At 44.0% G+C, this 17,413-nt stretch overlaps 8 protein-coding genes and 1 non-coding gene across 9 annotated transcripts; 6 read left to right on the top strand and 3 right to left on the bottom strand.

Moving 5' to 3' along the window:
* Positions 1-192: 192 nt before the first annotated feature.
* On the bottom strand, positions 193-2,934 carry V865_004645 (uncharacterized protein; the record flags this gene model as incomplete). The annotated part of the gene is made up of 15 exons (XM_066228422.1): positions 193-305; positions 382-538; positions 604-645; positions 709-759; positions 827-980; positions 1,081-1,226; positions 1,300-1,474; positions 1,557-1,754; positions 1,808-1,817; positions 1,871-1,911; positions 1,975-2,183; positions 2,247-2,341; positions 2,405-2,530; positions 2,621-2,640; positions 2,714-2,934. The coding sequence occupies 15 exons, from the start codon at positions 2,932-2,934 to the stop codon at positions 193-195; spliced, it is 1,758 nt and encodes a 585-aa protein (XP_066084519.1).
* A 340-nt stretch (positions 2,935-3,274) lies between these two features.
* V865_004644 lies at positions 3,275-3,371 on the bottom strand. Its single transcript has one exon. It is a non-coding gene; the product is annotated as a tRNA-Lys (tRNA).
* A 638-nt stretch (positions 3,372-4,009) lies between these two features.
* V865_004643 (uncharacterized protein) lies at positions 4,010-4,326 on the top strand (the record flags this gene model as incomplete). Its single annotated transcript, XM_066228421.1, has 2 exons — positions 4,010-4,038; positions 4,095-4,326. The coding sequence occupies 2 exons, from the start codon at positions 4,010-4,012 to the stop codon at positions 4,324-4,326; spliced, it is 261 nt and encodes an 86-aa protein (XP_066084518.1).
* A 448-nt stretch (positions 4,327-4,774) lies between these two features.
* Positions 4,775-7,260, top strand: V865_004642 (uncharacterized protein; the record flags this gene model as incomplete). The annotated part of the gene is made up of 10 exons (XM_066228420.1): positions 4,775-5,233; positions 5,396-5,614; positions 5,675-5,712; positions 5,768-5,837; positions 5,886-6,068; positions 6,138-6,330; positions 6,403-6,547; positions 6,620-6,880; positions 6,941-7,049; positions 7,114-7,260. The coding sequence occupies 10 exons, from the start codon at positions 4,775-4,777 to the stop codon at positions 7,258-7,260; spliced, it is 1,824 nt and encodes a 607-aa protein (XP_066084517.1).
* A 437-nt stretch (positions 7,261-7,697) lies between these two features.
* V865_004641 (uncharacterized protein) lies at positions 7,698-9,071 on the top strand (the record flags this gene model as incomplete). The annotated part of the gene is made up of 7 exons (XM_066228419.1): positions 7,698-7,871; positions 7,957-8,118; positions 8,177-8,258; positions 8,311-8,385; positions 8,500-8,708; positions 8,787-8,872; positions 8,951-9,071. 7 exons carry the CDS (start codon positions 7,698-7,700, stop codon positions 9,069-9,071), a joined length of 909 nt encoding a protein of 302 aa, XP_066084516.1.
* Positions 9,072-9,416: 345 nt separating this feature from the next.
* Positions 9,417-10,187, bottom strand: V865_004640 (uncharacterized protein; the record flags this gene model as incomplete). The annotated part of the gene is made up of 4 exons (XM_066228418.1): positions 9,417-9,454; positions 9,526-9,669; positions 9,750-9,816; positions 9,879-10,187. The coding sequence occupies 4 exons, from the start codon at positions 10,185-10,187 to the stop codon at positions 9,417-9,419; spliced, it is 558 nt and encodes a 185-aa protein (XP_066084515.1).
* A 1,006-nt stretch (positions 10,188-11,193) lies between these two features.
* V865_004639 (uncharacterized protein) lies at positions 11,194-12,501 on the top strand (the record flags this gene model as incomplete). The annotated part of the gene is made up of 6 exons (XM_066228417.1): positions 11,194-11,355; positions 11,425-11,625; positions 11,691-11,901; positions 11,976-12,178; positions 12,231-12,316; positions 12,381-12,501. The coding sequence occupies 6 exons, from the start codon at positions 11,194-11,196 to the stop codon at positions 12,499-12,501; spliced, it is 984 nt and encodes a 327-aa protein (XP_066084514.1).
* A 1,035-nt stretch (positions 12,502-13,536) lies between these two features.
* V865_004638 (uncharacterized protein) lies at positions 13,537-14,840 on the top strand (the record flags this gene model as incomplete). The annotated part of the gene is made up of 6 exons (XM_066228416.1): positions 13,537-13,692; positions 13,756-13,932; positions 14,008-14,215; positions 14,298-14,506; positions 14,574-14,659; positions 14,720-14,840. 6 exons carry the CDS (start codon positions 13,537-13,539, stop codon positions 14,838-14,840), a joined length of 957 nt encoding a protein of 318 aa, XP_066084513.1.
* Positions 14,841-15,930: 1,090 nt separating this feature from the next.
* On the top strand, positions 15,931-17,076 carry V865_004637 (uncharacterized protein; the record flags this gene model as incomplete). Its single annotated transcript, XM_066228415.1, has 3 exons — positions 15,931-16,524; positions 16,862-16,961; positions 17,027-17,076. 3 exons carry the CDS (start codon positions 15,931-15,933, stop codon positions 17,074-17,076), a joined length of 744 nt encoding a protein of 247 aa, XP_066084512.1.
* Positions 17,077-17,413: the final 337 nt, after the last annotated feature.

The following is a 17,413-nucleotide window of genomic DNA, read 5'->3' as shown; positions in this document are numbered from 1 at the left end:
ATCTGTATCAATCTGTCACTGGTCTATTCAATCAACTGATTCCTAAGGTCATTCCAAGACGTCTAGATGATTTTACAACATATCGACCTTTTCTCCTAATCCGGCTTTGTAAGCTGACAAATCCGATTTGGAGATCCTTACTAAAGCTACACAGCCAACCCATCGAACATTATGGTCAAGTTCCTCCTATTCCTATCCCAAAAACACCGTATCATCAATTTCGATACCAAATTCCTCTTTCGCCATAGCTTCGAATTGCTTCTGCAATTTATCTTCCCATCCACCTTTCTCTTTCGGTAAGAACCCTACGTAGAGAACCAATATGAAGATCAGTCAACAGACACGAGGTTTCTGATAAATAAATGGATCAATTCCACTCACGTTGTTTCTGCAATGTAAACCAGAATACCAAATCGACGATCGACAATGTAAACCTGAATACAAACGCATCTAATCTATCTTTCAACCATGTTGATAGTCCCACTGAATTTAGGGATCTGGATCCAGTCAAGGAGTTGGTATAGCCTATCGATGCCCACTGAACATCCACCCACCGGTAAGCATCAGCAACGGGGATTTTAGTGTACAAGTAGATTGACTTACTCTTGCAGTTAGATTGACTCTTGAAGATGGAGAACCCAACAACTACCATGACGTATCGTCAGTTACATTTCGTCAAGGTCTTAATTTCTTCAATTCATGGCTCACCTGATTGTTCGCTTGCATCATCCTCTGACATCTCGTCAAGAAGATCAACTCCTATACAACCCACATCTATATCAGTACATGTATTTGATTTCCACTTTGAAAGTGATGTCAGACACACCCTCGGTATCAACTGTTCATTCTCCAACATCTTCTTCATCCTGGCTTTCAGCTCCACCTGCTGCTCGTACTGACTTTTCTCCGGGATCTTATCTTGTTTCTTGTTTTTATGCTTGTTCACTTGGAATGGTCGAAGGAGGATGGCAGATGCGAACCTGCATAAGAAGAAATTTGATGGTTAGGATGCCTTCTGCTTCAGCAAAGGAGAAATGGGAGTATTGTTGAGGATATCAAAAAGGGTATCGTCAGACTCACATATTAGCATCCAATGCTATACCCCATTTTCTCGCTATATTCTCTATCTTCGGCACGTCTAATACAAATAACGATCTCCATAATGTACAATAATCTTCTCTAAATTCTCTAGGTAACGATATGTATAACCCATGATCTATAAGTATCTGCAATCGTACAGTCCAACGATTCAATTAGCCCTTACTTTCCTTCAGATAGCGGGCGACGTAATACACTTACAATCTGCGGTTTACCTTTCTTCGTTGGGTGAGGTCTAACAAGGATATTCCCAGGATGGGGATCACAATGTATGAAACCCCAAGAGAAGGTCATAGCTGACATTGTAGATATGGCTAAATCCATCGTTTCGCGTAGATTCAAATTCCATTTCTCCAGCTGTTCCCTATCATTTAATCTGTACAATACGAATAATGTAAGCACCTCTACGGATTCGCATCTGGATGTACCTGAAGAGCGTCGAAATTGGCATTACTCACCTACAACCATCTACCCACTCCATTACCATAATCCTATCACTCTCCTTGCAACCTTCCGCCTCTCCATATACCCTCGGTACGTAGACATCATCTTTGAGTTCAGGTGTCTGAGCCAGTAGTTGGGCACACCGTCGAGCATTATTCGCTTCGTTGGTAAATGACGTCTCGAGTCGCATTTGAGACGATACGTATTTTGCGCTATAAGATGGTCAGGGAGGGTCACGGATGGCAGAGAGTAAAGTAGAGCTTACACGAAATACACTATTCTTGGAGTCAGCTATATCAATCTACAAGAACCGAGTAGCTAAACTTACTAGGCATATCAAATAATCTCTCGCACATCCACATCAAAGATCTATTTCACCACGTAATCGTTAGCCTCGGTAAAACCAAACAAGCAATTTGACCCGCGACTCACCTATAACTGAACAAATCCCACTCCATCTGTTTCTCAATAGCTGGCTTCTGCACCTTGACAGCTACCACCCTTCCCTCTTCGCCTTCCCCACCTAATCTAGGTTTCAGAGTGGCTTTGTGCACTTGGGCGATCGAAGCTGATGCCAAAGGCTCTTCAGAGAAGGTTTCGAATACATCCAAAGGGTTCAACGAAAGGTCCTTTTGAAATACCTGTTTTCGCAATCTTATCAGTGAGTTATGACCTAGCAGATGATGAATGAAGAGATGACATACACCGATGACTTCATCGTAGGATACCGCTGGAGCTCTATCAAATACATGTCCGAACGCTTCCCTGTATGGTTTAGGCAGTAAGGCAGCTTGTAATCCTGCCAAAATGAGACCTCTGGTAAGTATTATCCAAGTGGGATTAGGCGACTGACTGGACCTACCTAATGCCTGACCGAGTTTGAGGTACAATCCTTGGTTCGTATCTATAACCCATTTCAATCTGTTCGCTACCCTCTCGTGGAGAGCTTCTATCTGATCGGCTTTCGAAGGTGAGAAATTGATTTTATCTATGTTCAGCCCAACCAATTCAGACCATAGAAATTCAATCAGCCAATTTCTCAAGTTACTTGGTGTGTGTTATGAAAACTATGACTCACAATCCAAAGTGCATAATAAACTATCACACGATCAGATCATCAGATCAAATTTGAATTAGCTCCATTTCTATACGGTAAAGTGATGAAGCTCACCCTATATAAGCGGTCCTGATACTCCTCGTCACCGCACTGGCATTAAGCTGATTATCATAGACCCATAGTCCAGATACGACCACCCCAGCTACCGCACCTCTTCTAGCCCATTTCGAACTCCTCGATCGAGGTTGTGCTTTCGGTATTGGTATTTGTGAAGAGGCGAATTGTCTAGATCTTGACCCTGTGAGTCTGGATGTTATACGTATGGGACGTATCATTGTCCCTCCTTTGTGCTAGTAGCTATCGCAATTTAATTATAGGATTATAACATGGATGATAGAATGTAGATGGCCAAGATCATCAATAATTTAGTTTTTGACTCTACTTTATTTGAGATCGCCGATGTGGAGGTTGACGTCAGTGCGATAGGGGATCGGCTCAACCGAGGGATTTCGTTCAAACATTGAAAAGCTGATGCAGATCGTCATGCTGGTGCTGGATGGACTGTCTGACACCAGTGCATGCTTCAATAGCCCTGCACATCAGTTTCACCGCACAATCGACCGCCGAAGTTCAGCAAACGAGCAAAAAACGATCGATGTAATCGCAAAAACGTAAAGCCCTTGGTGGGGCTCGAACCCACAGCCTTGCGATATGCTGTGAAGGATCACAAACAGGTAAAAGTCGCATGCTCTAGCCATTGAGCTACAAGGGCGTGAAAACTGTAATTTTGGGTAAAATATATATCACTCTTCCACAAGTCCTGTGTGTATTTGCACTTAGTAAATCTCCCTTGCGCTATCGTTGACGCACCTTTGTTCAGCCTTCTGAGTCTGTAGGACCGTGTCTGCTCAACGGAGTATCCTGCGGGGATATCTTGACGTTATGAAGCAGAAATTCACGTACCTGAGCTCTCCGGAGTTGGGTAAGGAAGCAGGGATCATGTCTACTGGGTTACCATCACTACTGCCATCTTCCGAAGGTGTATATGTTGCCTATTTCTCATGTAAGTTATTGATTCATTGTTCATGAACTGCCCTTTACGTCTCATTCTTGTGACGCCTCATCAAACACTTTTTATACTCATAAGATGAGTAAGTGGTACTCGCTCAAGTACATCAAACAGCTAACAGACCTTGCGCCGCCAAGTACCCTAAGCCACATGCAGATTGATCCCGCTGTCGGTCTTGGCATCAATACCCAATCTACATAGCATTTGTGCGTTAGACACTCCCCGAATCACATCCTCGATCAGCCCTTCATATGTTATAACAATATACTGGACAATTCTGAGCGAACATTGCTCAGCTGGCATATACGGTGTGCTCGCCTGATCGAGTCAGGTTTTAGAGAATGGGGAACAGGCAGTCTTCTCCTTCCGGGTAGGTCAAATACCATTCACGATATCCTCGTGCTCGCTAATCAATTCATGTCACAGCCCCAATTACCCACCTAAGAAGCCAAAGAAGGTGAAGAAGAAAGATTTCGATATTCTCAAGGCACACCGCCCCCCAGGATATACCCCTCCCAAGCAGGATAATCGTAGTGGAATGGATCTTCATTCCGATAAGATACGAAGACAGCTGGAAGAGATGGATGCGATGAGGTCTGCTGCTATAGCAAGGGGTGAAGGATTACCATCATACGATGCTAGTATGAAAATGAAATGAAATAACCCATCATCTTGAAGCTGGTGGAGAATATCAAGGACAGTCGTCTCTGCAAATGAGCATGTAGATAGTAGATCGCTTCTTTGTATGTATAAGCATGTGACCTGTCCATATCGTGCTGCTTCACTGTTCACCATTCAGAGGCAAACAGATACGCGACTTGATAACTCCAGTCTATACTACCACTCTTTGCAATGTTCTTGACTCATTACGATGCCGATAAGCACCAGATGTTTTGCCGAGATTTCGGTAGTTAGCTACGAGTTCAGGGTAAAAGCATGAAAACCATCGCTCGAATCCGACTCGAGTACAACTAGGATCAAAAATCAAAGAATCATTTGCTCATCTATCTATCCACTGCAACACAACCACAATGTGTATACTGTACTATCAAATTTATCATACAATATAAGATAACTTACCCACTCTCAATCTGAACGGATCTATAATGAGCGACAAAGACAAAGACGAAGAGAAACAAGTCGGAACGTCCGAAGGATCAACTTCGACCACAACTAGACAATCTGATCGACCTTATCGAAGTAAATACCTAGATCCAGAATCACCCTCAGTATCAGTATCAGATTCAGAGAAACATGATACCTTCGATTCGTCTTTACCCACCAGTCGCCCCAGGGCAGCATCGCGCCCAAAGATCCCACATCTGGGTACGGGGTCCACGACGCAGAACTATAATCATGGAGATAAGCTATCAAGAATGGCCAGTGGGTTGTCCAGGATGTCATCACATCAAGCGAACGAGTTGGAGGAAGATCTCAGGAGACATATCTCGATACATGGGAAGAGGAGGCATTCGGAGGGTATTCTAGAGGATAGAGCTGTGGTTGATCTGGGGAACGGGGAAGAAGAGGTTATTATAGTGGATTGGATACCGGATGATCCTGATGTGAGTGAACACTTCTGAACCGAGTATCTATCTTTAGCATTGTAAGATCGCCGTACCTGAACCTCAATATGTTGGTCATATGGTTCCTGAGTTCTAGAGGTTCTGTATCTATCGATTCTCCCCATAGTGTTGAGCTAATGTAATGCCACTTCGCCAACTTAGAACCCCTTCAACTGGTCGCCCGCCCGGAAATATGCCATCCTCCTCACCTGCGTTTTCATCACTTTCACAGGTGCCGCTTCGCTGGTGAGCGTCGGAATCTTAGCGACATGGGGAACAGACTATTTCGATGTATCAAGAGAAGTATTTTTACTTCAACTTACTTTACCTATGATGGCTATCGCTTTTACGCCTATGGTACTAGCGCCGCTGAGCGAGGTGGTAAGTCTGCTAGCCACCAATATCGCTTCAATTCGGTGCTAATTTGATTGGGTATACTAGATCGGACGTAATATGATTTATCAAATCACTTCGATCCTGTAAGTCACTTCGGATTCTGTCAAGGAGCTCGTCTGACATGTTCACTGCCTGTAGTAACTTGTTACTATTCATACCTCAATGTATTTCCAAGAATCATAATGGTGTCCTGGCTGCTCGATTCTTGGTAAGTCATAGTACTCTCATTACAAAGCTCACGCTGACCTTTCCGCAGCAAGGTATGACCCAGAGTGTAGGCAATTCCATGGTGGGCGGTACCGTAGCAGATATGTTTTACCCTAAACAACGAGGAATTGCCATGGGAGTATTCAGCGTAATGATTTTCTGCGCTCAAGGGAGTGGTATACCTGCTATAGGCTGGATAGGCCAGAATCTAGGTATGAGGTGGTCATACATTGTCAGTCGTCCTTTCCTTGACTAGTCTCTCCTTCTGCTGTGGTTCAAGTACTAACACGGCCATGAACAGATACAAACTGTCGCTGCTGCCTTGAATGTCATTCTCAACGCTATCGTTTTGCGTGAGACCCGTGCGGATGTCCTACTCTCACGAAGAGCTAAGAAACTCACCAAGAAAACGGGAAAGAAACATATTTGTGCGGCGGATCTGCAGAAGAGTAGTTTTCTAAGTGTGATGAGGATATCATTGATTAGGCCATTCCGTGAGTTGGCGGAGCAATCTCATTCCATTTCGCATATTAAACTGAACTAATCATTCGATTCTGGATCTTTAGAATACCTGCTCACCGAACCTATCGTCAGCGCTTTATCCGCTTGGATAGGATTCGCCTGGTCGTGTGTCTTCATGTTTGGTTCATCGGTGATCTTGGTCTTCGAGGCATATGGCTTCAATCCAGCTCAAGCGGCGAGTTTCGAAGTGTAAGTGATAACCTTATGCTTTTTCCGGCGACAAGGTTGGAATGCTGAATGAGCTAATTCGTACTATTGCAGCACCCTCGCCATCGCAGCTTTTTTCGGATTCGCTTGTCAATTCCACCAAGATTACCTATACCGCCGAGCAGCTAAGAAGAACGGTGGCAAGGCACCTCCCGAAGCGAGATTATACTGGGCTGCATGGGGTGGGTTGATGTTCCCCATATTTTGTTTCATATACGCTTGGACAGGTAGAGCAGGAGTGGTGCATTGGGCTGTACCTGCTGTATGCCTCGTAGGGTGTTATACAGGTATTTTCATGATGTATACTGGAGTTTTGTGAGTTCTTCTATATCAACTCTTCAATAGTCTTAGCTGATGAATGGACATATTCTTTAGCACATACCTCGCCGACGCATATGAAGTATATTCATCTTCCGCTCAAGCATCGCAAAGTTTCGTTAGGAACCTGTTTTCTGGACTGTTCCCTCTATTCAGTCGACAGATGGTAAGTGCCTATGCAATCGCTTCCAAAATGCGAGCTGAGCATTTTTGTTGATGCTTCGCTGTAGTACATAGGTATGGGCTATCAATATGCCAGTACACTGGTAGCTGCCGTTGCTCTTGTCTTAGCAGCAGCACCATTCTTACTGATCTTGTACGGGAAGAAATTACGGAAGAGGAGTAAAGTTTGTAGTACATTGTACAAAGACGACTGATCGATCAACGTCGTTTATGTATACGGATCAAGGATCTTTTGTGCTCCCCAGTCATCTTATTTGATCCTGACAGTAAACCCGATTGATATACTGCAACACAAGTATCTTGCAAGCGAGCGACGCTGCTGAATGAATAACGGCATGACGCGTCAACATTCCTCTTCATGCTCACCAATAGGTAAATAACCGTATCTCGTATCTTTCCTACGAGTCACTAACAGTGCCTGATGAACAGGTACATGGGGTGAATACCTTTTCATGTTGAATCTCTTGGCGAGGCTTTTGGATGTTTGTTTACGTTTACTCGAGGAAAACAAGCATGTACCATAGACGTGGTTGCTATGAAAGCTAAGAGTGAATATATAGGGTATGAAGGGCGAAAGTCATCTATCTTCCATCTGCCCGTTCGATCGCTCACTTACCAATTATCGAACACGATGATCCCCCAATTCCTCTTTGCCCTCTTCTTGTTCGGCGTTAGTGTTCAGGCTCAACCACCTCAAGATGATTCGACTGTATATGGTACCTTTGTAGGATGCGCAACTACCAGCTTTGCACCTTCCGATGCGGTGTTTACAGAAGATACCTTTACTCAAGCTGAAGATTGCGCCGTAAGTTCGCTTTTGCATTTAACGTCTCACTGTGCTAGCTAGGTTGGCAGCCTTGTTTAATCACTGACAGGTTTGTTGCGCATAGTTGAATTGCTATTATAATCCAAGTGGACAGTACATATGGGCATACTTCCTGTATGGATCAGGTCAATGCATGTGCAGTAATACCTATTGTACAAGTAATCATCTTGCCGTGATGCCTGAGGAATACGTCAATACTCTAAGATGTGCAGATGACGATTATACTGTGAGTACGAAGTCCACCAATGCTGTCAGTACTAAGGGTTTTGGATGAAATGATGCAGGTATGGGTATCAGCATCAACATGGTCAACCAATAGATGTTATTCAAGACAAGAAGATCCCGAAAAGGAATCTATCTACCTTAGTACCCCAGGGAACAGTATCGGATCCTGAAGTCTGTTTACACAATTGTCAAGATTACAACTATGCAAGTACGCAATTACAAGGTGATGCAGATGGAGCCACTATGAATTGTTGGTGTGGTTCTCAAAGTAAGTGAATCGCATTTCACCCAAAATAACGAGAACACCCTTCTCTCTTGATTTTGATCAGCCAGGCATTCTCTCCCTGTGTCCTTTATCCTGATGATGGGATTCTTCGAGTAGCTACTTATTTGGGAGCCAACGGATATGAAGTACCATGTGATTACAATACCTATGCAATCTTTCAACATCCTGTTGGAACCATTGTCAACTCTGTGTACGCCAAGAGACAACTGAAAGAGAGGTTGATCAGGATCAAGAATAGGAAAAGAGCGCTGTGTCCCGGTAAGATGACGGCGTGTGTGGTACAGGGAGTATCAGATTCGTTTGAGGTGAGTTATTATAACACCTCTCGCACCTAAATCATGGAAACATCAGGCTGACTGTCAGGATGGTGAACAACAACGTAGTGTATCGATACTACCCAAGAACTCGAATCATGTGGGGGTTGCTCAGTCGGTGAATTTAACGTACACAACACCACGTTGGGGATTGAGTAAGTCATTACTTACTTCTATTCCCCCATAGGTGTGGTATACTGTTGATATATTGATGATGTTGGTTGTGATGATAGCTGCACAGCGCTGCCTGGTGTACCGAGAGGAGCAATCACTTGTTCGAACTCAAAATGTACGGCATACGCATGTAAGAAAGGCTGGATTTTGGCTTCAGATGGTACCTGTGTGAGATTTTGAATAACTTATCTCACTGTAAATTCAGGATTCTTTTGGGATGAATCTCTTGCTGTGTGTGATGGTGAAAGGCTAGCATGAGGTGATGAATGAAAAAAATGTTGTATGCGACGGCGACGGCCCTCACAGTCTGCGTACAATATCCTTTGATTCCGAACTCGCACAGTCTTTATTCTGAGTCGGATCTCTCATTTCCCCGTTAGTCCTTGAAAGTTACACGTCGTCCGAGTCGAGGACCAGAAGCTGTAAATAGTCTTTCGCTAACGAACAAGGAAGATATACGAAACATGCATGAAACGCCCGGGATACAATACGTTAGATGAGCAGAAGAAACCTCAAAGTAGACGATCAATCTCGACAACAGATATCATCCATATCCTCTGGCACTACATCATATCGACCATCAAGTCAGCAATCATCCGACCATGATCATCATGAGACTTCTCCTTGTACTCACCTAAGTCTGACCAAGCTGCACAACCTCCAACCAAGTCGACCGCATCACCCTCATTATTTGTTTCCACAAATTTCCAACTTTCCGTTTTGACACCTTTGAGGAAACATCTGTAGGATTTATCATCGAAGTAGATTGCTCCGCAAGCTACATGACCAATTGTAATGCAATCCCATTAGCAGGCTATACAGTGTGCTTGAAGATGAGATTTGTGGAGAGCAACTCACCATCGCCATAGTTGTTACATAGGTTGATACAGTTATCCCTCGGGGAAACAGGTAACGCACCACTCAACTACCCACAGGCAACTCGTCAGCGGTATTCCTCTCGGACATAATTGAAATGATGTCACTCACATCATTACCAACAATTTTCCATCCTGAATAATGGGCGAACCCAGTCCTTGGAGTCTTCTTTTTGCATCTCGGATACCTCGACGAGGTCTTGTACCGCCTTTCTACTCTATTTTCGTCTTGATCATGATCTCGAGGTAGCGGTGGTGAATGTTCGTCTTCAGTCTCGTAACCATTTAGCGTTATCGATCGTCTACCGAATAACGATGAAGTGACTCTACCAAGTAGGGAAGTTTCCCTTTCGGATAGATGGGTAGGTAAAGCCAGTACCAAAGAGAGCGTTGCAAGTATGGTGAGGAGGAAGAATCGCATTTTGAAAGATTACGCTGAGATCTGATGAGTGGATGGAATAGATGATGGATATCTCAAGATTAAAATATTTTGCATACTTACGCCTTTCATCGCGAAGAAAGTACATATATACTCGTACGGATGTCGAGTAGTCGGTACATTCCCAGTAGGTCCCAGACGCGTCAACACCGCTACGAAGATGTCTCTGATGCTTACGTTGAAGTCTCATATCGGTCAAAACTCTTCTGTGGAATTTGGAATTCGATCAAACCACTGCATACCTGCGTTTTGAGATATGTTTCATCGGTAGGTAAAAGAGAGCGTGCCGTGAGATAAGGTTCTTACACTTGATGTTTGGAATTTTGGGATGTTGGATTCTTCTGTCAATCAGGAACGCGACGCGAAATTACGAGAGATATGGTATGGTGGTGGTGGTGGCAAACTTACAAGCACATAATATTCGGTTCCAACGTATTCATCTCCACAAACATTCTTCAAACAAGGGTGAGTGAACTCCACAGGAAGGTGAATAACCAATCGATTCCAGCAGAAAGCAGAACATATCCTACAGTCCTTGCACTATCGGATGGACATGTCGGCGAATTACCGTATATCCGGAATACCTTGCGTAATTTATGAACGTACAATCGGACCGCATAGAAGCAAAGCTTATGGACTTTGGTGGTATTGCCAAAACGCCCATTAGGCGATCCTCATCAACTGGAAGGTTCGCTGCCAATGTGATACACACCAAGGACTGATAGAATCATTCTCGTCATGTTGAGCGTTTTGGGAATGTTGGCGAACGGCATGGGGGAAAACCCATGTCTGGAATATCGAGTAATCAACTGTTGATCATACTGTCAACTGATAACCAACAAACAAAGCTCTTCGAAGCAATGATACATAAACAAGCATCCCTCCATAGATCAAACCGATCTTTCCTCTTTCCCTCATCCATCCAGTCTCATTCCTAATTCTCTAACTCAATACGACACGACCAACTCGCACTCACACGTTCTTTACAATGTTACGAATCATCTTACCTACCCTTTTCACCGTTATGGCCGCCCTCAGATTCACATCTGCAGGTCCAGCCATCAACCCAGTCTTCGTGGGTTGTATCAATGATTATACACCTGGGGATTATATCGCTACTTTTGACCAAGATTCGATCGCTGGATGTAACGTGAGCCGGCCTGTCATCTTGTTCATCTCTTGTTGAGTTCGGACTAAAAACGATCTAAATTGCGATTAGGCATACTGCTATACAGCCGAGAATGGTCCCTATACCTATTCTGGATTTATCCCAGAATACAACGCGGGTGGGATTCCGGGAGGAAGGAAGAGACAAGTCGTATCTTTGTGCGGATGTTCAAACGAAGCTCCCTATCCACAAGATTACGGAAATACAGCTACGGAAGATGGTACAGCCTCATGTTACTCTAATCAAGCTGCAGTGAGTGCGATATCATTTTTTCACCCTTGTCCGCTTTCAACTGTCTAGGCTGACATGTGTAACAGGTCTACGCCCTCGATTCCACATACACTTTCGAGACATGTGTTCCTAGTGGGGATTTGTATGATACCAGTAATGGTCTTCCTACAGGAGCTTACAGTCCTGGTACAGTCAAGACTCCAGAGGACTGTCTTTTCGCTTGTAGACCATACGAACTGGCTGCTGTCCAACCTGATCCGATGACCAATGACTACGGTTGTTACTGTGGTCCGGAATGTAAGTTGAGTCCTGCATCATGTTTATTGGATCATGGTGCTTACATGGTTGAATTCGACTCTGAATTTTCGCAGCCTCATATGATACCACGACTTCTGGAACTTGTCAACCCAACGCTTACTTCGTTTACACCCATACCGCCAATACCGTTGTCAGCTCTCAATTCGCCAAGAGACAATTGAAAGAGAGATTACTCCAGGCTAAAATAGAGAAACAAGCTCTTTGTCCTAAACCACTTACTGCTTGTAAAGTTAATGGCGTACCTGATTCCTTCGAGGTGAGTATGATATCCACAAGTGGAAATGAAGACTCGCTGATCCTGGAGTTAGTGTCTCGATACTACCTCTGAACTCGAGTCATGCGGTGGATGTGCCAACGGTAATTTCAATGCTAATGAAACAAGCTTCGGAGTTGAGTGAGTGGTCTCTCGGTAGAACGTCCTATCTTAGCTTGTGCTGACTATGTGTATGATGAATCAGCTGTACTCAATTGATCGGTGTTGCTCCTGGTGCTGTCACATGTACTCAAGGCCAATGCAAATCTTTCAAATGTCTTCCTAGCTTCACTTTGGCCGCCAATGGAACTTGTATCACTGCTTGATCAGTAAAATAAAATCCAACAGGGACTTTGTATCGGATCGCGATCTAACCTTGTTCATGTATGTTTTTGGGATTTGATACATTACATGCTATGCTTCCTCTATCGTAAACATCTTATGCATCCCTCTACGACTTCTCGTATGAGAGCGATATGGCTCTTGCGATCCAATTGTATCTCCAAGCCTCCTAAATGGATACCTCATATGTACAACCAAGAACCAAAAAAAAACACGACCTGTTCGTTGTTTGTCAATTCCGCACCATCGCTGGAGACATCAAATCGCACCCACGGTGATATGGCTGACCGTAATTGTGGATCTGACAACAAGACTTCCCAGCACTGTACCTGCCAAGAACCTTAATATAGAACCAAACTCCCTTTGAGATTCCAAAACTGTATGATTATTTCACATAGCTCCAGCAATGTGCCTGAAAGTCACCACAAGGTCAGAGATCTCGGTACAGTACCTCTCTGCGTACACGGTGAAACATCGTCCATACCTGATCCCATATATGGTACATCGGTGAGCTCGACTGATGGAACATATGAAATGCCGTAAATCGAAGTTAATTACGGTGGAGCCCTCCTTAGTGCTTCACAACCTTATATACGACCATTACGGTAGAGATGTATGTATTAAGATTTGTGCGGAGGTATGTCTGTTTGTTTGTCGAACAAGATTCATTGGAATATCGGTGAAAGATCTGCGATGTACAGTAATAGCCACAACGGAAGGCTTTAACTTGTAACAGAATCAGACACTTGCCAATGGAAGGGGATTTACGTATCGATATAACATGGGCTGAAGTACACGGTAGGTATGTTTACGATCACTCGTATTTGGGAAAAGAACAAACAGCCAAACATCACCTTTGAGAATAGCGGATTTGGTAAACTTGCATGTAGTACACATTATAAGAGAAATGTACTACTCCCCTCTTCACCGTGTTTCTCTCCTTCATCACCAATATACATTGGAACCACTTTTGATATACTAACTTCAATACACTCATTTACAACACATCTCACATCGACATGTTCACCCTCCTCGCTCCTGCAGCACTTGTGGCTCTAGCATCAGTCAAGACTGTTCGAGCTGTCTACCCCAATCTTTACGTAGGATGCTCCAATTTTTACCCCGACAATACCGTTTATATCGACGAGATGATAACCAGCAATGAAGAATGTGCAGTAAGTCTTTTCTTGTCGGTTTTGGTCCAGTGGAAATAGATCACTGAGCTCAGTCACGTATAGGCGGCATGTTATTCCGCAGAAGAAGGACCATTTGTGTACAGTTATTACCAGAATGGTGCGGATGTCCGAAAAAGACAGGTCCAATCGACTTGTAGATGTTCCAACGAAGCTGTACCAGCTTCATTCTATGTCGAATCGACTGATACGGCAGGGACTTGTCAAGATTACAATTGGGCTGTAAGCAATCATCTTCTCCTTCACTTCACTTCGTCATTACCATGTGATCTTTATGTTGACTGAGTTGTGTGGTAGGTCTATATCACCGCCACCACCTATAACTTCGATGGCTGTTATACCGCCATTGGTACCCAAAACGGAGCACCCGATGGAGTTTACCTTGCACCTGATCAAACAAGTCCTGAAGACTGTCTTCAAGTCTGCGCCTCGTACCAAGTTGCAGCTTTCCAACCTGGTACACCCATGTCCGAAACCGCTTACACTTGTACATGTGGTCCATCCAGTGAGTGCAACCTCCCGTATATGTTATATTATATCAAGAATTTTCGGTTGCGAATCGCGACTAACGTTTCTATCTGCATCAGGCGCATTCACCAATACCGGACAAAATACCTGTGGAACCGGCGATTACTTTGTATACGACCATAAAGCCACTGGAGGCATTTCGTCCGATTTTGCCAAAAGACAAGTGAAAGAGGCTTTAATCCGAGCTAGGAACGGTAAGAAGAGGGCTTTGTGTCCTAATGGCTTGACGGCTTGTAAAGTCTCTCAATATCAATCTGATTCTTTCGAAGTAAGTCTGACATCCCTTCCCAGATCCGCCAACGATCCCGCTAATGAGTAATCCTGCGTGATGATAGTGCATCGATACCACTTCAGAACTCGAGTCATGTGGTGGATGTCTTCATGGTGAATATAACAATGCTAATGCCCCCTTAGGTGAAGAGTGAGTGGTAGACCAATGCCCAATGATATGAGTACGGTACACTGATGTATCCATATTTAGCTGCTCTGCTCTACCTGGTCTAGCAAGAGGTGGCGTCACCTGTAACGCCGGTCAATGTCAGGCTTTCGCATGTAAGAAAGGGTGGACTTTGACAACCGAGGATATCTGTGTTGAGGCATAGAAGGATCATCACAACGATACTACTACTCACGCATGTTTACTCGTAATGAAACCTTGACTACTTCATCCCATCAATACGAAATTTCACGGTAGATGCACATTCTCTTCTCTATTTTATATATATATATATATGTATTTCATATCTCATATTCCCTCTCTCGTTTGATAGTCTATGGGATCATTGCTGTATAAGGTGTGAGGATGATGCTAACATGCATGGACAATGTTTGGAAATCATCTTCGCAATGCAATGCCAGTCATATTTCCTTGATGATGCTTGTTTCATCCTTAGGGATGAGAAAAATACTTCCGGAACTCCCGGAGAGACAAGGTGACGTCAGGTGGATTGGTTCTGCCAACGGGAATCAAGCTAAACTGGAGTGTCGATATGATGATGACGCGAGGTCCCTTTGACTTGGGTGATCTGTGCGTCTGTGCTGTGCAGGGCAAAAGAGGAGAAGGATGTGTGGGGCTCGGTATCAAAATATCCGGTAAGACTATGAAATAACGCCGTAGTGCCCTTTTAGCGTGGATTTACGGGGTGGAAGAGAGGGAGGAGGAGAGCGGAGACCGAGAGAGGATAGATGATTGGCTTAAATAACACACGATACAGGACAAATGATGCACAACACAACACACAGCGAGTCATATGCCTTTGTCTGAGTGATGGTACAACCTGGAACCGCACAGAAGCATCTCTCATAGACATCCCTTTGGACTATTCATATAGATCTATGTATGTACCATACTACTCTTTCACTATACTGAGTATACTTAATCGACGCCACGTCACGTCACATCAGGTCAGGACAGACAGGATCGTCGCTCGATACGTCATCCATCTATATCAACATACAGGTAGTATTCCTTTATCAACTTTGACTCCTCACTCGGCTACGTGTAGCGAACAAGAGACAAAACAAAACCTTCTTCCTCTCTTTGCTTTTTTTTTTCCCACGGTCCTATATCATTCACCTTTATACCAAGTACCAAATACCAAGATACACGAATACCTATATATAACTCATTACCGTAATCGAAATACCTCTCATATCCCAAATCATCAACAGCGAAGAGTTCGACAGAGAAGGATGCCATATTTACCGCCCAACAGCGACCAGGTCCAGCCTATTGCCATACCCATATCAAAGACACATCAGCTCATCATCGACAATATACCTGAATCCGATTCATCAGATCCAAGGACGTCGGAAGATATACATACACCTAAACCTGACAACCATCCGGACGCCATTTCCATACCCACCAAGGAGTCATCTGTCGAATCGATAACGTCCGGTATAGCCTCTACCTCTTTATACTCTAATATACCGACTCCTCCTCTGGATCACGAACAAGATAAATCGGTAGATGCAAATAACAATACCAATTCCCCAGCTGCATCGTCAATCGTCAGTTTACCAGAACAGGAACAAGATCAGGTGAATATCAACGTGAAGACGTCAAGGTCGGATAGCAGTCTAAGGAGAAGGCAGAACGAGATTAACGAAGTGATGGAAGAAGAAGAAGAGGAAGGGAAGAAAGTGAAAGGAGAAGATGTCGTACAATCAGATACCGATACGAACTTCACTACGATCTCTACGACCGATCTGAGTAGTACGGTGGATCGAGGAGAAGATAGGAACGCGTTTGTACTGTATAGGCAAGGGCTGTACGCTTATACGGTGAGTGATACTAGTCTTTCGCATTGGCCGGACAGGGTATGTGACGCGTAATTAGTGAGGATGAGACGGTACGCCATTGGATTTGCCAGGGCGATATGAGAGAGAGAGTAGGGTAGCGAGATTGTAGATGTTAGAAGGATCACATCCAGTCCAGGTCCACAGAGGGAAGGGGATCCCGAATGGAGGATAGGCTGGTCTCCTGCTTCGGTCTGCACATAGATGAAGAGACGAGGAAGGGGGATTGCCGATCGGACCGTGTTCATGATATCAATCTTGACAATGAAATCATACAACTCATGCTGATTCCTGCTGACTTCTGCTTATCTTTCACAAAAAGCACACCCTATGGATCCAAGCGAAACTATCTTCCTCCCGCGCAGAACGCAGACGACAGAGTGTATCCTCCCAGGGTCAATTTGGTAGTAAACAAAGTGGGAGTGAGTGAATACCATGACGCACTCGCTGAGAAAGAGCATAGATGCTGATAAAGAGTGCCTGATAGTGGAAAAGATGGCAGCTAAGAAAGCCCTCGCTAAACGACTCAACGGATAGTTCTAACTTCTGCAATAATGACTGCTACCAAAACGAAACCCTGCATCCCCTATTCAAATTGTATATCTCTGCATTTTCTCTCTTTTCTTCTATCATGTCGTGATATCTAGCTCAAAGTATATTTTACCCAATCCTTGATCGTTCAAATCAGAATAGTACCACTGTATCGTTACCCCACTACGCGTTTGTGTAAAATACCCATGAAACTTTCGGGAAAGTTCTTCTTCTTCCTTTGTGATATCTTTTCTTCCCCTTTTTTCTTATCTTTTCTTGTAGATCACTTAATGAGATGCGTAGAAGTAAATCAAGAAGAAATTAGATTAGAAGAAAGACCAGT

This window comes from Kwoniella europaea, chromosome 1 (assembly GCF_036810445.1).
Source record: "Kwoniella europaea PYCC6329 chromosome 1, complete sequence".
NCBI classification, from domain to species: domain Eukaryota; kingdom Fungi; phylum Basidiomycota; class Tremellomycetes; order Tremellales; family Cryptococcaceae; genus Kwoniella; species Kwoniella europaea.
Note: the sequence above shows the minus strand (reverse complement) of the source record. Positions and strands in the feature narration are given on the sequence as shown.